Genomic DNA, 24682 nt, shown 5'->3' with positions numbered 1-24682 from the left:
CATCTTTCCCAAATGTCACCAGATGTATTTCTTTAATACTTAGAAACTCCCAGATTAAGGCTGCAACAGTTTATACAAACTGTATAAAAAAAAATTCCCAGTGGATAAACAAATTCATCATCATCTACTACTTATCACAAGTGTGGATTAGACTGTCTTTAGACCAGATAATCAACTGACTTTCCCAAAATATTTCTTATGAGCAAAGCTCTCATGTCCTTGACTGTGCAACAAAACAACATTCTTGTTTTGCTCGTGAATATAAGGCATATATCTCACTGACAGGAAGAGCAAGGTACAGGATTCAAAATAACCTGATGATTTAATTTTCCCATGGTTATAGAGTAGCACTTACTAGCAATAATATAAATACTATAATCTTGCTTTGAACTTAAAATATCAAAACAGAAATATCAATACCTGGACTGCAGAATGTTTGTTACTATAATTTATATTCAAAGACTTTAAAGAAACACTTTCTGCTATTTAGCAACATATATCAAACTATCAGGCTATGTTCAATAAGAGACTGTCATTGGATAAGAATTTAAGGATTATACTTTGCAGTCTAGAACATTATGATAGAATAACAACTATACAGAAAAAAATCAATAGTTGATCCCATCTTTGCAAGGACTGTTAAGATCTATACACAACAACCCTGATCCAAGAATTTTATATGATGAACACTAGCACAAAAAAAAGGTAAGACTGAGGTTTCTTAATGGTTTATTTGCAAATAAAGCTTAGGGATTAATATTTAGTTTGTATTTTGATGATTAATACTTATAACTTGAAATCAAATTTACATTTTTTGTCAGAATGGAAATGAACTTCAGCTTACATTGAAGCCTTTGTTGAACCTAACCAGAACCAGCCAAAATCATCCACTCCCTCAAAAACCCTAAAAACATTTACAACTACTGAATCAGAATAAAAGCCTATCTAAATGCTGACAAAGAAGAAATTGCTCAATACATGGACATACTAAATCCTGGCTTTTCCAGTCACAGCTGGTATGTTAGCACAATCCATTTACTAAGCAGTGAGGATCTGTTGAGGACTACAACCTCTTACACTTTGTCCTTCAAAGAAGTGGCTGTCAGCATCTTATTTTTGGTACCTAGTGTTGGTAGACAGTATGTTGTTACTATCATTAATACGTGCCTGACAGGCTTCATAGTTTTTCCCCTTTGTCCAAAGTCCACCCATGTCTACGGGAGTGTTTACATACTTTGCACTTAATGTGTTCAGTGCATATTTCCTGGAGAGTATGGGAACCAAGTCTATAACCTGCCATAGTAGGCTTATTTCCCAGTGCCCCAGAAGTGATAAATGTGTAGTACAGTGCAATATCTTTTCTCCAGCTGCATATTCTCAAATAACAACTTCAAAAACAAGCTGTGGCACTACTGCAAACACAAACTGCTTGAAAGGCGAGACGGAGGTAATGTGCACTCGCAGCCCAGAAAGTCAATCCTGGGCTGTATCAAAAGCAGCATGGCAAGCAGGCTAAGGGAGGAGATTCTCCCCCTGTACTCTGTTCTCACGAGACCCCATCTGTAGTACTGCATTCAGCTGTGGGGCCCCCAACATAAGAAGGATGTAAACCTGTTGGTGTTCATCCAGAGGAGGGCCATGATGATGATCAGAGGGCTAGAGCACCCCTCCTATGAAGACAGGCTGAGAGAGTTGGGGTTGCTTAGCCTGAAGAAGTCTCCAGGGAGACTTTATAGCAGCCTTCCAGTATATAAAGGCTTAAAGGGGACCTACAGGATAGATGAGGAGGGACTCTTTATCAGGGAGTGTAGTGATAGATTGGGGGGGTAATGGCTTTAAACTGAAAGAGAGTAGAGTTAGATTAGATATTAGGAAGAAATTCTTTACTGTGAGGGTGGTGAAGCACTGGAGCTGGTAGCCCAGAGAAGTTGTGGATGCCACATCCCTGGAAGAGCTCAAAGTCAGGTTAGATGGGGCTTTGAGCAACCTGGTCTAGTAGAGAATGTCCCTGACCATGGCAGGGGGGTTGAAACTAGATGATCTTTTAAGGTCCCTTCCAACCCAAACAGTTCTGTGATTTTGCTCTACGGACTTGCCTGCATGAGGTGACCGCCTCTAGTATAAAAATATTTTCTTTTTCAATGGGTATTAATCTGGAATTAGCCAACTATCCTGGTGCAAAACCAAACCAGTATTTCCACTCCAGCTGAACCCCATATGGAACTGCCCTGAAACAGTTACTGATTTAACTGATCACATTTCAGCATTCAAATTTTCAGTAGCTTATGAAATCTAGCGATATATTCCAGAGATTTTACATTTTTTTTTTCCCCTGAGCAATATTTATATATTTATTCAAATAATTTATTAAAAAACTGTTAGAGAAACAAAGAAAACAAGTAGAACTCATGCTAAAATATTTAGTATAATTTATGAATATTTGAAATATCTTTTAAAAACAAAAATACAAAACCAGTAACGGAATGAATACTCATATAGGCAAATTTCAAAGTGAAAGACTTAAAAACTAAAGAAATATTTTTAAACACTCATACTGGGTCTGGCTGGGATGGAGTTGACTTTCCTCATATCAGCCCTCATAGTGCTGTGCCCTTTATTTGTAGCTAGAACGTGCTGATAACAAACCAGTTGTGGCTACTGCTGAGTAGTGCTCATACAGCATCAAGGCTGTCTCTCCAACCCTACTCCTCAAAGGCCAGCAAGCTGGGGGTGGGAAAGAGGTTGGGAAGGGACATAGCCAGGACAGCTGACCCAAACTGACCAAAGGGATATTCCATACCATATGATGTCTGCTCAGCAATAAAAGTTAAGAGAAATGAGGAGATGGGGCATTCATTATTAAAGTGCTTGTCTTCGAAAGCAACTGCTGTGCTTACTGAGGCCCTACTCCCCAGGAAGTGGCTGGACATCACCTGCTGATGGGAAGTAGAGAATAAATCTTCTTGTTTTCCTTTGCTTCCACATGCAGCCTCTGCTTTTCTTTATTAAGCTGCCTTTTGCTTGACACACAAGTTTTTAATCTTATCTTCTTCCCCATCCCACTGAGAACAGGGACTTGGTGGGCACCTGGCAGGCAGCCGAAGTCAACCCACCACAAATACTGAAAGAAATAGCCCTTATGCTTGCATAATTTGGGTATTTAATTTTGTGTTACAATAGAAGAGAAAGCAGTGAATCTGATACAAGATTTTTCAGCTGTCATTCTGCTTTATATGACAGAAAAGTAAGCAGGAAAATTGACTTAATGGGTGTCATGGGTTCAGTAGTAGCAGTCATTTTTCTCCTTCTTAGTAGCTGGTGCAGTGCTATGTTTTTGACTTTCAACTCTGATAACACCAATGTTTTTAGTTGTTGCTAAGTAATGTTTACTCCAACCAAGGACTTCTTCAGTCTTATGTTCTGCCAGGGAGGAGGGGAAGCCAGGTGGAAGCAGAAACAGGACAACTGACCAAAAGTAGCCAAAGGGGTATTCCATACCACAGTATGTCATGCCCAGTATATAAACTGGGGGGAGTTACCCAGAAGGGCTAGATTGCTGCTCAGGTCAGGCTGGGTATCGGTTGGTGGGTGGTGAGCCATTGTATTGTGCATCACTTGTGTTTGCTTTCTTTCCCTTTTCCCCTTTTATTTTTATATTCTCTCTCCTTGTTATTTCCTTTATCATTATTATAATTGTTGGTAGCAGTAGTAGTTTTATATTATACATTAGTTTCTGGACTGTTCTTATCTCAACCTGTGGGTGTTACATTCTTTTGATTCTCCTCCCCATCCCTCCAGGAGCAGGGAGAAGAAGAAGTGGGGGAGAGAGCGAGCGTCTGTGTGTTTCTGAGTTACTGGCTGGGCTTAAACCACAACAATGGGTTAGCTGGGAAGATGAGCCTCACATTACTCCCACTTCAAAGCAATCCACATTTAATAACTGTGGCTACAAAGGAGAAATGTTCAGATAGGTAATCAACCTATTTTATTTGGTTTTGGAGGTGGCAAAGGTTTACACAACACAGCACCCAGGCAAGTTGAATAAGGTCTCTTTTATCTCAATTTTATTCCCCATATCCTTCAAATATTTAATAGGGATGGGGATGTAGGCAGAGATGCTTGTTAATTCAAATTGATATGGTCTAATCCTTATCCCAAAATGAAAGGATTGTTAGGCTATGCTCTAAGAGTCTACCTAACCATAATCAGGAAAATGTTGCCAATCCTCTTGACCTAGATAAAGAAACAATCTATAATCTTCCACCAGTTGGATACATCTAAAGGTAGCGTGCACGATCTCCATAATCTGGACAGGGAGAAGGAAACTATAAAAATGCTTTAAAAGGAGTTACTGAAGTATTCCATTCATGAATTATCACTTAAAGAGTTCTTTTACTAAGCAAAGCTTTGGCCCAGATAAAGAATTTTCTAGCTCAAATGAATAAAACTGTGCAAAACCAAGGTCACAACTGCAATTAGAAAGTCCTTTTGTCTGTGTAGCAAGAATGATATACAGGTATTTGTCTCAACCATTGCTCTCCGTGAACTATGAATTGTATCAGTTGTGGTGAGACCCCTAAGAAAGAGACTTCAGTGTTTTCTGAAACAACTTGTGGGTTCAGCTGTTGATTCAGCTGTGCATCCTTGCACAAGGAAGAAATCTTCACTTCTGACAAGCAGAATGGAATGCCCTTGCAAGAAACAAAAAGCAGACTGGAACACCCCTGCAGGAAACAAACTGTATGGTCAGCAGATAGGAAACCTGCTGAAACACATCATTCACAGATGCAACCCTGACTAATTACACAAAGCTGGGGGTAACAGCTATCTGATTGACATCTGGATACAACATGGCATAAAGGACTGCACGACCACCTGTTAGTTGGAAGACACTGTACGACTCCGTGGTGGTAAATATTTGACTCTCTGCAAATCTATCGATATACTGCTTCTATCCTTTCCTTTCCTACTCTTCCTCTTTTTCTTCTTCTCTTTTCCTTCTTTTGTATGTTACAATCATTTTAGGTAACAAATTGCATTCTTTGGACATTTGACCTTGTTTGTGTCTTAATTTCACCCTGTGAGATCTGAGCCCAGCACATACAGTCCACCGAACGTGACAGTCTGTCAAACAATATATATCTTTTTTCCTTCTGCTATGTAGAAATTTTTAGTCAGAGGAAAGGGCAAGAGTTTTGAAATTTAATTAGGTTCTTGTCCTGGGTTCAGCAGTAGCAGTCATTTTTCTCCTTCTTCGTAGCTGGTGCAGTGCTGTGTTTTGACTTTCGGCTCGGGAACAGAGCTGATAACAATGATGTTTTGTTTGGCCAAGGACTTTGTGAGCCTCATGCTCTGCCAGGGAGGAGGGAAAGCCGAGAGGAAGCAGAGACAGGACACCTGACCCAAGCTAGCCAAAGAGGCATTCCATACCACAGCATGTCATGCCCAGGATGTAACTGGGAGTTAGCCAGAAGGGCTGGTAGACTGCGGGGTTGGAGGAGGTATCGGTCGGTGCTTGGTCGGGCTGGGGGGGGGGCAAGTTATTGGTCAGCTGGTGGTGAGGTGTTGTATTCTCTTCCCTTGTTATTTCCTTTATCATTATTATCATTGGTGGTAGCAGTAGTGATTTGTGTTATACCTTAGTTACTAAACTGTTCTTATCTCAACCCGTGGGAGTTGCATTCTTTCGATTCTCTTCTCCATCCCTCTGGGAGTAGGGGGAGGGAAAGAAGGTGGGGGGGAGTGAGTGAACGAGTTGCCTGACTGGGTTTAAACCATGACAGTTCTGCAAGAGCATTCAGTCTTAGAAGTAATTCTAACTTTGGTCAAGGTTTCCCTACAAATCTCTGAGAGGAACAAAAGAGAAAGAGGCAAAGGCGGGGGGGTGGAACTAGATGATCTTAAGGTCCTTTCCAACCCTAACTATTGTATGATTCTATAACAGGCTGTTGTGGCTTAAACCCAGTCAGGTAATTCGTTCGCTCACTTCCCCCTTTCTTTCCCTCCCCCTACTCCCAGAGGGACGGAGAGGAGAATCGAAAAGAATGCAACTCCCACGGGTTGAGATAAGAACAGTTTAGTAACTAAGGTATAACACAAATCACTACTGCTACCACCAATAATAACAATGATAAAGGAAATAACAAGGGAAGAGAATACAACACCTCAGCACCAACCAACCGATAACTTGCCCCCCCAGCCTGACCAAGCTCCGACCGATACCTCCTCCAACCCTGCAGTCAACCAGCCCTTCCGGCTAACTCCCAGTTACATCCTGGGCATGATGTGCTGTGGTATGGAATACCTCTTTGGTCAGTTTGGGTCAGGTGTCCTGTCTCTGCTTCCTCCCGGCTTCCCCTCCTCCCTGGCAGAGCATGAGGCTCACAAAGTCCTTGGCCAAACCAAAACATCGCTATCAGTTCTGTTCCCAGGCCGAAAGTCAAAACACTGCACTGCACCAGCTACCAAGAAGGAGAAACATGACTGCTACTGCTGAACCCAGGACACAGGCCAGTAACACAACACCTGCAAACCAAAGCCAAGAGCAAAAGATTATAAATACTGTACCAGGCTTTGGGACAGGTCTGAAAACAACAGAAAAGTACTTGGAACAAATCTTGGGTGGGGGAGGGGTGGGGTGTGTGTCTGCATTGCAGGCAATAGAAAGGAGGCAAAGGGCTGAAGTTAAATGACAAGTATGGTGGGAAATGAAATACCTTTAAAGCAAAGAAAACAACATTGTGTGGCTCAGAATACAGGTGTGGGGTTTTGGGGGAGAATTTTTTTGGTTTGGGTCAATTTTGGGGGTTTGTGGGGCTTTTGTTGGGGTTTTTTTTTTTGGAAAACTGATATGTCTTACCATCTTGCTGGTACTTTGCTATAATAGAAAAATAGAAGCAAAACAGCTGAACAAGGAAAGTAACTCATGGTTTAAGCCCAGCTGGTAACTGGGCACACACCCACTCACTCACTCCCCCCCTTCTCACCCCCTGTTCCTGGAGGGATGGGGAGGAGAATCAAAAGAATGTAAATCCCACAGGTTGAGATAAGAACAGTCCAGTAACTAAGGTATAATGCAAAACTACAACTGTTACCACCAATAATAATAATGATAAGGGAAACAACAAGGGGAGAGAATACAATTGCTCACCACCTGCTGACTGATACCCAGCCTGACCCAAGCAGCGATCTGGGCCTTCTGGGTAACTCCCCCCAGTTCATATACTGGGCATGACATGCTGTGGTATGGAATACCCCTTTGGTTATTTTGGGTCAGGTGTCCTGTCTTTGTTTCCTTCTGGCTTCTTGCACCCCTTCTCCCTGGCAGAGAATAAGACTAAAAGTCCTTGATCAGAGGAAACGTTACTTAGCAAAAACTAAAAACATCAGTGTGTTATCAATCAGAGTTGTTCTCAGGCTAAAGTCAAAAAAACAGTACTGCACCAGCTACTAAGAAGGAGAAAAAACTGACAGTTACAGCTGAACCCAGGACAGTAAGCTCTTGAGAACACAGATCAGATAGAATGGGGGGGAGAACAGGATGACAGAGGACTGAGGCAAATTTTGTTCTACAGACTGTCAAGATGTCACACTGGCTGGATGTCCACACGCAAATAGTTGTGTCAATGGATCAATGTCCAATTGGAGACTGGCAAAGAGTGGTGTCCCTCAGAGGTCAGTGTTGGGACCAATCTTGTTCAACATCTTTGTCGGTGACATGGACAGTGGAATTGAAGTTTGCCTACAACATTAAGTTATGTGGTTCAGTTGATGATACACTGGAGGGAAGGGATGCCATCCAGAGGGATCTGGACACACTTGAAAAGTGGGCCAATGCCAACCTCATGAACTTCAACCAAGCCAGGTGCAAAGTCCTGCACCTGGGTCAGGGCAATCCCAGGCACATCTACAGGTTGGGCAGAGAAGAGATTCAGAGTAGCCCTGAAGAGAAGGAGTTGGGGGTGTTGGTTGATGAGAAATTTAACATGAGCCAGAAGTGTGCACTTGCAGCCCAGAAAGCCAACTGTATCCTGGGCTGCATCAAAAGGAGCGTGACCAGCAGGTCAAAGAAGGTGATCCTGCCCATCTACTCTGCTCTTGTGAGACCCCACTTGGAGTATTGTGTACAGTTCTGGTGTGTTCAACATAAGAAGGGGATGGAGCTGTTGGAACAAGTCCAGAGGAGGACCATGAGGATGGTAAGGGGGCTGGAACACATCCCATATGAAGACAGGCTGAGAAAGTTGGGGCTGTTCAGCCAGGAGAAGAGAAGGCTGCATGGAGACCTCATAGCAGCCGTCGAGTATCAGAAGGGGCCATATGAGGATGCTGGAGAGGGATTCTTCATTAGGGGCTGTAGTGATAGGACAAAGGGTAACAGGTTCAGACTTAAACAGGGGAAGTTTAGGTTAGATATAAGGAAGAAATTCTTTACTGTGAGGGTGGTGAGGCACTGAAACAGGTTGCCCAAGGAAGTTGTGAATGCTTCATCCCTGGCAGTGTTCAAGGCCAGGTTGGATGGAGTCTTGGGTGACATAGTTTAGGGTGTGATTTCCCTGGTTGGAACTAGATAATATTAAGGTCCTTTCCAACCCTAACTATTCTATGATTTCTATTTATTCAATTTTAAGTGATGAAAGTACCTTTCCCCCCTCTTTCTCACTGGAAGAAAAAAAGAAAAAAAACCCCAAAACAAACCTGAAAGGGACAAAGTTAATCCCACACAGCTGGTCTTAAAACAGATTAAAGAAATAAACTTAGTGGAATGTAACATTACATGGAGCAGATTAGTCCTGAAAGATTCTCTTTTTTTTTTTTTTGGGGGGGGGTGGGGGGGTGGGTAAACATGGTCACAGTATAACATAACAGGCTTACTGGAATAGATTTATAAAAGCAATCAGGTACACAGAATTGTATTACTGTGCCTTCTACTACTAAAAAACATGCAGGTTCTTATTGTAAAAACATTACTGTCAGTAACAGATATCCAAATCATACTAATACAGCTGTATGGTAATCACAGAATATACTCAATTTTCTTGTGACAGTGTTTGACAAGAGCAATGAAATTGTTGCAATATATATGCATCTTTTACAGAAAAAATACTTACGTATATCTGTATCTTTACTTTTCTTTGTTTTGTTGCTAAGACTTATCTCAAAGCTATTAATATCAGATGAAAGATCACTAGAGGAAAAGACAGAAAGCCTCAATTAATACTAAACTTGGCCAACATTTAAACTTATTCTAAAGTTATTTCAATACTGAGTTCTCATGATCAGCCAAAGACAATTATATTAACAAAGATACTTACTTACATGCATACATAAGATTCTACCCATGCATTTATGGCTGCTATATAACCATGCATACAATATTTTTAAAAGCATATGCAAAACAGTACAGCATAAAGAATCTTAAATGAAATGCAATTTTCAAGTGAAATTCAGTAATTCAATAATATTAAGACTTACTCAAAGACAAATTCTTCTGACCACACAGGGTTCTGCCCTTCCCTGATATGTGTTTTTGCTACCTGGACACTGTTCAGGTAGATGTTACAATATGGATTAGTAAAATGTTTTACTGGGAGCGTATGAGCTTCTTCTACATGTAAAATAAGACTGCTGACCTAAAGAAAATACACAAAATTAATCTTTTTATTTTTAAAGAAAGAATGGAATTTCCCTCTATGTGAAGACTTAATGTTAAGGTATAAATATTAAATACAAAATATAATTTCCTAATAGAAAGAGCAGGGAACAGGAATAATGGAACAAGATTTTAAGAGGCACCAGTGACAACTTAAGAGCAACTCAAATAACGTGAAAGTAAACTTCCAGAACCATAATTTTAATTCATTTTTTACTTTCAAGACCATCACTACGAGACATTAAGATTTGCAAGTACAATCTTTTCTATGTATAGAAAATTCTACTGAAGTCAAAGACTCGTATTTTGAGTAAGAGACATGGGCAACTCCAAACACAATGCCATATTTGGTGCTTTCATAACAGATTAGGCTCAGTATGAGTCAGCAGTGTGCCATGGCAGCCAAGAGGGCAAACTGTATCCTGGGGTGCATCACAGTATGACCAGCTGGTCAAAAGAGGTGATGATCCTCCTGTATTTAGTGTTGGTGTGGCCTCCCCTTGAGTACTGTGTGCAGTGGTGGACACCATGTTTTAAAAATTACATTAATGCGTCCAGAGGAGGGCAACAAAGCATGTCCTATGAATGACTGAGGACCCTGGGTTTGTCCAGTTTGGAGAAAAGGAGGCTGAAGAGTGATATCATTGCACTCTACAGCTTCCTGAGGAGGGGAAGTGGAGAGGGAGGTGCTGATCTCTTCTCCTTGGTATCCGGTGGCAGGATGCATTGGAATGGTTCATAGCTGTGTCAGGGGACGTTCAGACTTGACATTAGGAAGCATATCATTACCAACAGGGCTGTCAAACACTGGAACAGGCTTCCTAGAGAGGAGGTGGATGCCCCAAGCCTGTCAGTGCTTAAGAGGCATTTGGACAGTGCCCTTAATATTATGCTTTAACTTTTGGTCAGCCTTGTAGTGGTCAGACAGTTGGACTAGATGATCACTGTAGGCCCTTTCCAACTGAAATATTCTATTCCATTGTAAAGAACAGTAGATTACATAACAAAAACTTCCTTCTGCAAGTAATAGAGGAGCTGACAAGGAGAGGTGCCATGCTTGACCTTGTGCTCACCAACAGGGAAGGGCTCGTTGGAAATGTGACGCTCCAGGGCAGCCTTGGATGCAGCGACCACGAGATGGTCGAATTTGAGATCCTCAGGACAGTGAGAAGAACATGCAGCAAGCTCACTGCCCTGGACTTCAAAAGAGCAGACTCTGGCCTCTTCAGGAACCTGCTTAGTAAGGTTCCATGGAATATAGCTCTAGAGGGCAGGGGGGCCCAAGATTCTTGGTTGATATTCAAGGATGACCTGCTACAAACTCAGGAGTGTTGCATCCCAACTAGAAGGAAGTGAAGCAGGAGGGCCAGAAGACCTCCTTGGATGAATAGGGAGCTGCTGAGGAAAATGAAAAAAGAGGCTTATAAAAAGTGGAGGCAAGGACAGGCAGCTTGGGAAGAGTTCAGGGATGTTGTCCGGGAAGCTAGGGACCAGGTTAGGAAAGCTAAGGCCCAGTTAGAATTAAACTTGGCTAGGGATGTTAAGGATAACAGGAAGGGATTCTACAGGTACATAGCAAATAAAAAACAGACTAGGGAGAACGTAGGCCCCCTCAGGAAGCTCTCGGGAGAACTGGCTACACAGGATTTGGAGAAGGCTGAGGTTCTGAATTACTTCTTTGCCTCAGTCTTCACTGGCAAAGGCTCTGAGCACACCACCCAAGTCTTGGAAAGCAGATGCAGGGACTGTGAGAATGAAGACCTTAGGCCCACAGTAGGAGAGGATCTGGGTCGAGACCATCTTAAAATTTGAACGTGCACAAGTCCATGGGGCCTGATGAAATCCATCCGCGGGTCCTGAAGGAGCTGGCGAATGAAGTTGCTAAGCCGCTGGCCATCATATTTGAGAAATCATGGCAGTCACGTGAAGTTCCCAATGACTGGAAAAAGGGAAATATAACCCTCATTTTCAAGAAGGGGAAAATGAATGACCTGGGGAATTACAGACCAGTCAGTCTCACCTCTGTGCCTGGCAAAATCGTGGAGCAGAATCTCCTGGAAGGCATGCTAAGACACATGAAAAAAAACAAGGTGCTTGGTGACAGTCAGCATAGCTTCACTAAGGGGAAATCCTGCCTGACCAATTTGGTGTCCTTCTATGATGGGGCTACAGAACTGATGGACAGGGGTAGAGCAGTTGATGTCATCTACCTGGAATTCTGTAAAGCGTTTGACACTCTCCCACATGACATCCTTGTCTCTAAATTGGAGCGACATCAATTTGATGGATGGACCACTTGGTGGATAAAGAACTGGCTGGATGGCCGCACATAAAGAGTTGTGATCAATGGCTCAATGTCCAGCTGGAGACCAGTAATGAGGGGTGTCCCTCAGGGATTGGTTTTGTGACCGGTCTTGTTTAACATCTTAGTCGGTGACATGGACAGTGGGATTGAGTGCAACCTCAGCAATTTTGCCAATGACACCAAGCTGTGTGGTTCAGTTGATAGCCTAGAGGGAAGGAATGCCATCCAGAGGGACCTTGACACGCTTATGAGGTGGGTTGATGCCAGCCTCATGAAGTTTAACCATGAGAAGTGCAAGGTCCTACACCTGGGTCGGAGCAATCCCAGGCACAGCTACAGGTTGGGCAAAGAAGAGATTTAGAGCAGCCCTGCGGAGAAGGACTTGGGGGTGTTGGTTGATGAGAAAATGAACATGAGCCAGCAGTGTGTGCTTACAGCCCAGAAAGCCAACCGTATCCTCGGCTTCATCAAAAGGAGCGTGACCAGCAGGTCGAGGGAGGTGATCCTGCCATTTACTCTGCTTTAGTGAGACCTCACCTGGAGTATTGTGTGCAGTTCTGGTGTCCTCAACATAAAAAGGACATGGAACTGTTGGAACAAGTCCAGAGAAGGGCCACGAGGATGATCAGGGAACTGGAGCACCTCAAGTATGAAGACAGGCTGAGAAAGTTAGGGCTGTTCAGCTTGAAGAAGGCTGCATTGAGCCCTCATAGGAGCCTTCCAGTATCTGAAGGGGGCCTACAAGGATGCTGGAGAGGGACTCTTCTTTAGGGACTGTAGTGATAGGACAAGGTGTAATGGGTTAAAACTTAAACAGGGGAAGTTTAGACTGGATATAAGGAAGAAATTCTTTCCTATTAGGGTGGTGAGACACTGGAATAGGTTGCCCAGGGCGGTTGTGAATGCTCCATCCCTGGCAGTGTTCAACACCAGGTTGTACGTGGCCTTGGGTGATATGGTTTAGTGTGAGGTGTCCCTGCCCATGGCAGGGGGGTTGGAATTGGATGATCTTAAGGTCCTTTCCAAATCTAACTATTCTATGATTCTATGATTCTATAAAATTCCCTTGTTTAACACACTACACTGTTTTCTCCCTGTTAAAAGTAAGATATTAGTCTGTACTATAGATTCTCAAAATAATAGCACTTGGAAGATCAATTTCCAGAAAATGAGAATTCTCTGAAATCATTTATATTAAATAAATTTTAAACAGTCTACTATTTTATAAATTTCTGAATTGTATGCAATTCATAGCTTAATCAAATATCTACTGGTATCAACTGAAGTCAGTTTAGACAAATACAGGAAATATCATACTTGATCAGGTCAAAATTCCATTTAAATACAATTATTCAGTACCAGAAGTTTCAAAGGACAGTTCAAGACACCCTGAAACTGATAAGATTTCTGTAAGACAATCATGAAAGTATAATTTTTGATCTTTATACACTTTATCTACCTTGATCATTCATGCTTTTTATACTTTTCACCTCTCTAGATAGTCCAATACTTCCTGCAGTTATTTACTTGGAAATTCTTTTACATATTCCGTCCTATAATGAAAATAATTTTCTTATTTCCTTTATGCATTTTGATATACGATGATCAAAATTAACTGTATATTAAATGAGAATACCATAAATATTAAATAGAACCTGTTTTCTATTCTATTCCTTCATGCAGCCTAACAATTTCTTTGCTTTTGAAAGTACAGAATTAGTTCAGATGATCACTCTGTAGGTGCTTCACTTTTGTGTCTCCCAATTTCTTCTGCCAGTTCATATATCAATTTACCTAATTTAGTTTGGTTCTTCAAAAGTATTCAATCAATCATCTTTAATGCTGACCACAGAATAATCTTGTGTTTCCTAAAAAAAAAATTAATTTATTCATTTTTCCACACACTGATAAAACAGCTACTTCCAACATTTACAGCATCAAAAGAGGGGATTCTTGACTCCTGTTATTCTTCAATCATTGCTGATGTAGCTATTTATGACTAACTGTCCTTTATATCTGAAAGAAATTCTGGCCACAACAGCACTCTCAAGAGACCAAAAGAAATAACAGCATAATCACAGTTTAGCATGTATTTGTCACTGAAAAATGAATAATATTAGTTATGCTAGTATTTTGGTTACATGTGACATAATTCTGTCAACTGTAAGAGTTAAGACAATACAAATACTGAATTCCTGACACATCTACTCAAATGTGGTCAGAAATTAATACCTAGCAAAGCATCTGCCAATTGTCTAAAAACATTTTGTTCTTATGTATATAGATATTATAATAAAGTTGAAGTCATTCCATTTGGTTTTACAAAGATACTGCATAAATCCAAGAAAAAAAAAGTACATGAAGGATTTACTATTGTTGAAAGGGAAGTTCTGAGATGTATCATCATCATTTTGAAACAAGTATCTGCTTCACCTGACGTAGACGTTTATTTGATATCCCTGGACTGTTTTTTCTTAAATTGCAAAATATCTGCAGAGCCTTCATCCAGTCCTAAGAGAGAAAGGCAGAAAATAGTGTAACAAAAAGTCAGATTCAGCTTCTTGCAGTAGATGTGCCTAAAAAATATAAAATTATAATGCATTAAAATATCTGAAGTTGCTTTTTTAGCTTAAAAAGAACCAACTTGTATTGAATTCAAAGTATGAAAATTTTGAATACTAAAGCAAAATTCATATCTTTTTCAGAAAAACTAAATAAAAATTTGCAAATTTGAAAGTTTCTCTTTTAGAAATATCAAGCATTACTAATGGATATAAAGTGTGACCTTTATCAATTTTCCAGATTAGTCAGATTGAATTAAATAAAAAATGGTATATAAAATGAAGCAAGACTTGGTTAATTATGAGAAAATAACAATCAACAAGTCCAACTGTTCTGATCATTCTCTCCTCTATTTTTATATTGCAGTTGTTGTTTACTCCATATGGTTCAAACAAAAACCAAAGCAGCATTAACAGAAAAAACCTGAAAACTACAACTTACACTCCCATTCTCTTGGCTCCCAAAGATATAAAACAGAGTAGATACTTTGGAAAGTGGAAGAAATACTATAGCCTCACTCTCATGTTTTCACTTCCCACCCCCCTCAAATTTTGTAAGCTCTTATGAAGCTCAAAATTCAGGCCCTGACTAACATTCATAAAGGGTGCTCAAAGATCTGCTACCTGATCTCAAAATAAAATTTAAAATCATTAAAGAAAAAAAGCCCATTTTGAGTCTGTCCTGGGTTCAGCTGTAACAGTTACTTTTCTCTTTTTTAGTAGCTGGTGCAGTGCTGTGTTTTCGACTTCAGTATGAGAACAGTGCTAACATACCGATGGTTTAGTTGTTGCCAAGTAATGCTTACCCTGATCAAGGACTTTTCAGTCTCTCATGCTCTGCCAGGGAGGAGGGGCACAAGAAGCCAGAAGGAAGCAAAGACAGGACACCTGACCCAAACTAACCAAAGGGGTATTCCATACCACAGCACGTCATGCCCAGTATATGAACTGGGGGAGTCACCCAGAAGGCCCAGATCGCTGCTTGGTCAGGCTGAGTATCGGTCGGTGGGTTGTGAGCAATTGTATTGTGCATCACTTCTGTTTACAGTTGTTTTTTTTCCCTTCCCTTTTTAATTTTATATTCCCTTCCCTTGTTATTTCCCTTATTATTATTATTATTATTATTATAAATTTTGTATTATACTTTAGTTATTGGACTGTTCTTATCTCAACCTGTGGGGTTTACATTCTTTATATTCTCCTCCCCATCTTGCTGGGAGCAGGGGGGAGTGAGCAAATGGCTGTATGGTTCTGAGTTACCATCTGGGCTTAAACCATGACAGTCCTTTATGACACCGAACATGAGGATCAAAAGGTTGAGATAACGACAGATCTGACCAGAGTGTGTCATGTTAAAAAGTATTTGTCATAAGCATTCACTGTTTTGGATTAATAGTCAGTCATAACAATGTTGATTTATTTGCTCTCAAAGTTGTGCTTGGTCTCAGAGTTTTATTATGTCACACTTTACTTGCAGCCAATATTTGCTGATTTAGCGTTCATCCACTCTGGGGCCTATGGTAAGGTTCTTATTTCTCTGTACTTTATGATAATGGCCTGAAATACAATAGAATTGTTGATTGTAAAACTGATCTGGTATGCATTGTCAGCATGACCATCACCTCTATACTTTGGGAGGCATGTAATGAGAACTGTTAAAAATTGCACCTTTTTTCCCCCCCTTGGAGGGCCAACCTATGAAGGAGACATCCTCTCACACCTTCTGCTCCCCCACCAGGCTATTTACAGTAGATTTTTGAAATTTTCAAGATTTTGAATATGCTTTGAATACCCTTGAAATCACCCTGCTCCTTTTGCTGGGAATACGCCTGTTGCTGCATATACTGCATAGGTTTTACCTAGGGCCATACCACCTCAAGAATACCCAATCTTGTATGATCTCAGAAGCTAAGCAGGGTCAGGCTTGGGTCTTGTCTAAGGTTAAATGCCTATTTAAGAATGCCACCAAGAAATCTTCCTTGATGCTGGACAGTCATGAGTGGCAGGGAGTGTGGGATTGGATAGGCAACTACCTAGGCCAGTGGGCCTCTCCATTGCTTTGGATCTTCACCCCTGAACAAGTGAAAAATCCGGAAAAAAAAGCAGAACACTTAGACAAGGTGTGCCGTTGTCCTGGCAATACCAGAGGAATAAATCACTGCAATGTGCTGGGGTTTAGCCTATACCTAGAAAGCCCTGCTCTGTAAGGAGTAGGAAAAAGATGTCTGTGGACCTAATGGTCAATCAACAGACAATACGGATGCTCCATCCCCAGCAACAAGCATGGCAACCACTCCAACCCCAGCGAAAGATATTTCAACCGCTCCAACCCCAGTAGCAGGCACTGCAGCTGAACCAAAGGACCAATCCATGCCACTATCAGTTGCCCCTATAAGCAAGAGGAGATGAAAACGAAAAGCATGAAGAGCAACTCATGTAGTGAAGGAAGATGAAGAAGACTCAATGCACAAACCAGAAACCAGAGGGGGTGACATATGAATGAGAGGAATAAGAAAAATTAGTACAAGGATCAGAGGAATAGGAAGAGGTAACGTCTCTATCCACAGCTACAGGTTGGGCAGATAAATGATACAGAGTAGCCCTGCGAAGAAGGACTTGGGGGTGTTGGTTGATGAGAAACTTAACATGGCCTGGCAAGGAGCACTTGCAGCCCAGAAAACCAACCGTATCCTGGGCTGCATCAAAAGAAGCGTGACCAGCAAGTCAAAGAAGGTGATCCTGCCTCTCTACTCTGCTCTCGTGAGAACTCACTTGGAGTACTGTGTAATGTTCTGGTGTTCTCAACATAAGAAGGGCATGGAGCTGTTGTTGCAAGTCCAGAGGAGGGCCACAAGGATGATAAGAAGGCTGGAACACCTCCTGTATGAATACAGGCTGAAAAACTTGGGGCTGTTCACCCTGGAGAAGAGAATGCTACATGGAGACCTCATAGCAGTCTTCCAGTATCTGAAGGGGGCCTACAAGATCAAGTGATTCACACAGAGTTGTGATCAATGGCTCAATGTCCAGCTGGAGTCCAGTAACAAGTGGTGTCCTCAGGGATCGGTGTTGGGACCGGTCTTGTTCAACATCTTTGATGACATGGACAGTGAGATTGAGTGTGCCCTCAACAAGTTTGCTGCTGACACCAAGCTGTGTGGTTCGGTTGATACGCTGGAGGGAAGGAATGCCATCCAGAGGGACCTCGACACGCTTGTAAGGTGGGCTGATGCCAACCTTATGAAGTTTAACCATGACAAGCGCAAAATCCTACACCAGGGTTGGAGCAATCCCATGTACAGCTATAGGCTGGGCAAAGAATAGATTCAGAGCAGCCCTGCGGAGAAGGACTTGGAGGTGTTGGTCAATGAGAAAATGAACATGAGCCGGCAGCACGTACTTGCAGCCCAGAAAGCCAACCGTATCCTGGACTGCATCAAAAGGAGCGTGACCAGCAGGTCGAAGAAGGTGATCCTGCCCCTTTACTCTGCTCTAGAGAGACCTCACCTGGAGTATTGTGTGCAGTTCTGGTGTCCTCAACATAAAAAGGATATGGAACTGTTGGAACAAGTCCAGAGGAGGGCCACAAAGATGGTAAGGGGACTGGAGCACCTCCCGTATGAAGATAGGCTGAGAAAGTTAGGGCTGTTCAGCCTGGAGAAGAGAAGGCTGTGTGGAGACTTCATAGCAGCCTTCCAGTATCTGAAGGGGGGCTATAAGGATGCTGGGGATGGAATATTCATTAGGGACTGTAGTGATCAATGATGATCCTCCAAAGAAAGTCGCTGCCCCAGTCTCTGGTAAGCAGTTTCCAGGATGGACTGGAAGAGCTGAATCCCTGTGTAGAAGTAAGTAAAGAATCTTATGATTGCTATCAGAGAGGCCCTGCATCCAGCCAGGTGGAAGAGAGGGAAAAACAGGTTTGCTGGACTCTGTGGATCAGATGGCAGGGCACGCCGGTCCCACAGGAGTATAAGGCTCTAGTAGATACTGGTCTATGGTGTATAGTGTACCCTGATGCCATCAAGCTATAAAAGAGTAGAACACATTTGTATTTCTGGAGCGACAGGGGGATCCCAACAGCTGACTGTACTGGAGGCTGAAATCAGCCTAACTGGGAAGGAGTGGCAAAAGCACCCCATTGTGAGTGCTCCAGAGGCTCCATGAATCTCAGAAAAAGTTACTTCAAAGACCCAAAAGGGTACCAACGGACTTTTGGTACAGCTGTCTTGGAGATGGAGGAAATAAGCAACTGTCTACCTTGCCTAGTCTCTCAGAGGATCCTTCTGTTGTGGGGCTGCTGAAGGTCAAAGAACAACATGTACCACCCGTGACCACAACAGTGCACCAGGGGAAATATCACACCAACCGAGGTGCCCTGATTGCCATCCATAAGCTGATCTGTCAATTAGAGAGCCAAGGAGTGATCAGCAGGACCCATTCACCCTTTAATAGCCCCATATGGCCATTGTGAAAGTCTAATGGAGAGGGGAGACTAACAGTAGATTATCATGGCCTGAAAGAGATCACACCGCCATTGAGTGCTGCCCTGCCAGACATGCTCAAGCTTCAATATGAACTGGAGTCAAAGGCAGCCAAGTGGGATGCCACAACTGCTATTGCCAATGCATTTTTCTCAATTCCTTTGGCAGCAGAGTGCAGGCCACAGTTTGCTTTCACTTGAAGAGTTATCCAATGCATGGAACACCAGCAATACATTAATGATATCATTGTGGGGCAATACAAGAGAAAAAGCTTTTGAGAAAGAGAAGAAAATAATCCAAACCCTTCTGAAAGCTAGTTTTGCCATAAAACAGACTAAGGTCAAGGGACCTGAACAGGAGATTCAGTTTTTGGGAATAAAAAGGCAAGATGGATATTGCCAGATCCCCACAGATGTGAACAGCAAGATCACAGCAATGTCTCCACCAACTAATAAGAAAGAAACACAAGCTTTCTTAGGTGTTTTGGGCTTTTGGAGAATGTACATCCCAAACTGCAGTATGATTGTAAGCCCTCTCTATCATGTGACACAGAAGAAGAATGATTTCAAATGGGGCCCTAAGCAACAAGAAGACTGTGAATAAATTAAACAAGAGATAGTTCATGCAGTAGCCCTTGGACAGGTTCAGAAGGGGCAAGATGTGAAAAATGTGCTCTGCAACACAGCCAGGAAGAATGGTCCTACCTGGAGCCTATGGCAGAATGCACGAAGGGAGAGTCGAGGTCAACCCCTCGGCTTTTGGACTAAGGGATACAGTATATCTGAGGCCAGCTATACTCCAACTGAAAAAGAGATACTGGCAGCCTATGAAGGGGTTTGAGCTGCTTCAGAAATGACTGACACCGAAGCACAGCTCCTCCTGGAACACTGGTAGCTCGTGCTGGGCTGGATGTTCAAAGGCAGGGTCACCTCTACACATCATGTGAGTGATGATACATGGAATAAATGGGTTGCACTGATCACACAATGAGCTCGAATAGGAAATACCAGTTGTCCAGGAATCCAAGAAGTCATCACGGACTGGCCAGAGGGCAAAGATTTTGGAATGTCACCAGAGAAGGAGGAGGTGATACGTGCTGAAGTAGCCCCACCATATAATAAACTGTCGGAAAAAGAGAAGCAATATGACTTGTTTACTGACGCGTCCTGCCGTATAATGGAACAGCATCGGATATGGAAGGCAGCTGTATGGAGTCCCCTGCGACAAGCTGCAGAAACTGCTGAAGGAGAGGGTGAATCGAGTCAGTTTGCAGATGTGAAAGCCATCAAGCTGGCCTTGGACACTACTGAACAATAAAATGTCCATTACTTTATCTCTATACTGACTAATGGATGGTGGCAAATGCCCTGTGGGGGTGGTTGAAGCAATGGAAGCAGAGCAATTGGCAACGCAGAGGTAAACCCATCTGGGCAGCTGAACTGTGGCAAGATATAGCTGCCTGGGTGCAGAACCTGCTGGTGAAGGTATGCCAAGTAGATGCTCATGTAGCCAAGAGTTGGGCCACTGAGGAACACCAGAAGAACCAATAGGTGGATAAAGCTGCTAAGACTGAAGCGGCTCAGACGGATTTAGATTGGCAACATAAGGGTGAATTATTTTTAGCCTGGTGGGCCCATGATACCTCAGGCTAGAGATGCAACGTATAGATGGGCTCATGATTGAGGGGTGGACTTGACCATGGTCACTATTGCCCACGTTATTCATGAATGTGAAACATGTACTGCAATTAAGCAAGTCAAGAAATTAAAGCCTCTCTGGTATTATGGACAATGGCAGAAGTACAAATATGGGGAGGTCTGGCAGATTTACTATATCAATCACACTCACACCGACCCGCCAAGGCAAGCACCATGTGCCAAGGTGGAAGCAACCACCAGATGGCTAGAAACACGCTGTGCCCCACGCCACTGCCTGGAACACTACCCTGGGCCTTGAGAAACAAGTCTTGTGGTGACATGGCACCTCAGAGAGAATTGAGTCAGACAATGGGACTCATTTCCGGAACAACCTTAGAGACACTTGGGCCAAAGAGCATGGCATTGAGTGGGTACATCACATCCCCTACCATGCACCAGCCTCTGGGAAAATCGCATATTACAATGGGCTATTAAAAACTACACTGAGAGCAATGGGTGGTGGGACTTTCAAACATTGGGATACACATTTACAAAAAGCCACCCAGTTGGTCAACACCAGAGGATATGTCAACAGGGCTGCCCAGCCCAGTCAGAACTTTTCCATACTGTAGAACGGGATAAAGTTCCTGTGGTGCACATAAAGAATTTGTTGGGGAAGACAATCTAGGTTATTCCTGATTCGGGTAAAGGCAAACCCACTCGTAGGAGTGCCTTCGCTCAGGGACCTGGATGTACATTGTGAGTAATGCGGGAAGATGGGGAAGTCCAGTGTTTACCTCAAAGGGATTTAATTTTGATGGAAAACAGCCAATGGACTCAATTATATGAGGTTGACTGCTATATAACACTTCTGTAGCCCACCAACTAAATGCCCTTCTCTCCCACTCTGGGCTTTGAAAAGAAAATATGTGCTGTCATGATCGTCAGCAGCGTATTAAGTCATGGGAAAAGCTGGCAGCAGCAGTAGGAGTCGCCCAGTACTGCCCTCAGGTCATCATCGAGTGAACCTGTCTTCCCTCTGATCATCACCTCAAGAAAGAATGAATTTTGGTGAGACCAGACAAGTTCAGTGGTGTCATCAGCCCGCAACAATCCAAGACTACACACTGTCTCTCCTGTCCTGAAAGACCCCTATGACAGATGAAGCCCGACATCATGGACTTAATGAACTCAGCAAAATTTTTAGGGATGGTCCATGGACGAAGGAATGATATCTGTCTGTTTGTGTGTATGTATATATGGGTGTAAATATATAGATACATCAAGAGACAAGAAGCGACAGTATACTGAAAAAATTGTGGGACCTGAGCATGATGCAAATGGCATGGAATAAGGGGTGGATTCTCTCCTGGGTTCAGCTGTAACAGTTACTTTTCTCCTTCTTAGTAGCTGGTGCAGTGCTATGTTTCGGCTTTAGTCTGAGAACAATGCTGATAACACACTAGGGTTTTAGTTGTTGATAAGTTATGCTTAAACTGAACAAGGACTTTTCAGTCTCATGCTCTGCCAGGGAGGAGGGGCACAAGAAGCCAGGAGGAAGCAGAGACAGGACAGCTGACCCAAACTAGTCAAAGGGATATTCCATACCAGAGCATGTCATGCCCAGTATATAAACTTGGGGGAGTCACCCAGAAGGCCCAGATCACAGCTCAGGTTGGGCTGGGTGTCGGTCGGCAGGTGGTGAGCAATTGTATTGTGCATCATTTGTGTTTATTGTTGATTTTTTCCCTTTCCTTTTTAGTTTTATATTCCCTCCCCTAGTTATTTCCCTTATTAGTAGTAGTAGTAGCAGTTGTTTTGTATTATACTTTAGTTATTGGATTGTTCTTATCTCAACCTCTGGGGTTTACATTCTTTCAATTCCCCTACCCATCCTGCTAGGAGTGGGGGGGAAAAAGTGGGGGAATGAGTGAGCAAATGGCTGTATGGTTCTGAGTTACCAGCTGAGCTTAAACCATGACATATATACCTTTTATATTACTTTCCACATTTTTAAAATACAGGTACATTATATATTGCAGCTGTTCTCAGGTAAAGTAATTTGGGAGTAAAGTTTTGGCTTTCAAAACCTTCCACAAAAGGAGGAACTGCCCACTACGCATCACATTTTTATTAGCTTGCTTTCTTTTTCAGATGAGGAAAAATAAATAAAGAACCATAGTATCTACTAAATAAGTGTTTCTTAGATACAAAGTCATCTTTATTTCCTTACTAACAGGGAAGCTGTCATGGTTTAAGTGCAGTCAGTAACTCAGACACACGCAGCCCACTCGCTTATTTCCCCCCCCCTCTGCTCCCGGAGGGATGGGAAGGAGAACTGAAAGAATGTAACTCACACGGGTTGAGATAAGAACAGTCCAGTAACTAAGGTATAACACAAATCACTACTGCTACCACTAATAATAATAACGATAAGGGAAATAACAAGGGAAGAGAATACAACTGCTCACCACCTGCCAATACCCAGCCTGACCGAGCAGTGAACTCGCCCTTCTGGGTAACCCTCAATTTACATCCTCAGCATGACGTACTGTGGTATGGAATGCCTCTTTGGCTAGTTTGTGTCAGGTTTCCTGTCTCTGCTTCCTCCCGGCTTCCCCTTCTCCCTCCCAGCTTCCCCTCCTCCCTGGCAGAGCATGAGACTCAGAAAGTCCTTGGTCAGTCTAAACATTTGAGCAGTAACTAAAAACAGCAGCATTGTCAGCGCTGTTCCCAGGCTGAAAGTCAAAAAACACAGAGCTGCACCAGCTACTAAGAAGGAGAAAAATGATTGCTACTGCTGAACCCAGGACAGAAGCCTATCCCATTAAATAACAATATTTAAAGCAGCAAGTATGAACAATGCACCATATTATGCACAACAACATTAGCATATGAGGCTAACATTCTACATTGCATTCATTTAATGGTTTGTACAAACCTCAGAAAACATGCAATCCATTGGACAACGTAGGAAGTCAAGGAAGAGGGCCAGGAGACCTGCGTGGCTAAATAGGGAATTGCTGGGTACGATCAAGTAGAAGAGGAGAGTTTACAGGTCATGGAAGAAGGGGCTGGCCACTTGGGAGGAATATAAGGCTGCTGCTAGAGGATGTAGGAAGGCAGCTAGGATGACTAAGGCCTCCTTATAATTAAACCTGGCGAGATGGGTCAAGGACAGCAAAAAGAGCTTTTTCAAATACATGGCAGATAAAACTAACACCAGAGGCAATGTAGGCCCACTGATGAACGGGATGGGTGCCCTGGTGACAGAAGATACAGAGATGGCAGAGTTACTGAATGCCTTCTTTGTCTCTGTCTACTCTGCTGCAGGCAGGTCAACAGAGAGGTTTGCCTTAGTTGATGAGGAATGGGTTAGAGAACAGTTGAGCAATCTGGACATCCATAAATCCATGGGTCCAGATGGGATGCACCCACGGGTGCTGAGGGAACTGGCGGAAGTCATTGCTAGACCACTCTCCATCATCTTTACCAAGTCTTGGGAAACGGGAGAGGTGCCTGAGGACTGGAGGAAAGCAAATGTCACTCCAGTCTTCAAAAAGGGCAAGAAGGAGGACCCGGGTAACTATAGACCGGTCAGCCTCACCTCCATCCCTGGGAAAGTGATGGAACACCTTATCCTTGGTGCCATCTTAAGGCATATCAAGGATAAGAGGGTTATGAGGGGCAGTCAACATGGCTTCACCAAGGGGAAATCATGCTTGACCAATCTCTTAGCCTTTTATGAGGAAATAACACGGTGGATGGATGATGGCAGAGAAGTGGATGTGGTCTACCTTGACTTCAGCAAAGCATTTGACACAGTCTCCCACAGCATCCTCACAGCTAAATTGAGGAAGTGTGGTCTGGATGATCAGGTAGTGAGGTGGACTGCGAACTGGCTGAAGGAGAGAAGCCAGAGAATTGTAGTCTATGGGGCTGAGTCTAGTTGGAGGCCTGTAACTAGTGGAGTGCCTCAAGGGTCAGTACTGGGACCAGTATTATTTAATATATTCATCAATGATTTAGATGAGGGAATTGAG

At 42.8% G+C, this 24682-nt stretch overlaps 1 protein-coding gene across 1 annotated transcript in view; it reads right to left on the bottom strand.

Moving 5' to 3' along the window:
- The window catches only part of LOC133262742 (ras GTPase-activating protein 1-like), a 124475-nt gene that overhangs the window by 20481 nt on the left and 79312 nt on the right, over positions 1-24682 (bottom strand). Inside the window, exons 13-15 of the mRNA XM_061442189.1 lie at positions 14391-14468; positions 9475-9632; positions 9111-9187 (exon numbers count right to left, since the gene is read on the bottom strand). Coding sequence (XP_061298173.1) covers positions 9111-9187; positions 9475-9632; positions 14391-14468 — 313 coding nt within the window. The remainder of the gene's footprint in view (positions 1-9110; positions 9188-9474; positions 9633-14390; positions 14469-24682) is intronic.

Source organism: Pezoporus flaviventris, unplaced genomic scaffold (genome assembly GCF_033815535.1).
Source record: "Pezoporus flaviventris isolate CSIRO_AGI_PZ_B2104156 unplaced genomic scaffold, CSIRO_AGI_Pfla_v1 ptg000219l, whole genome shotgun sequence".
Classification (NCBI taxonomy): domain Eukaryota; kingdom Metazoa; phylum Chordata; class Aves; order Psittaciformes; family Psittacidae; genus Pezoporus; species Pezoporus flaviventris.
This window is presented reverse-complemented; position numbering and strand designations above follow the sequence as displayed.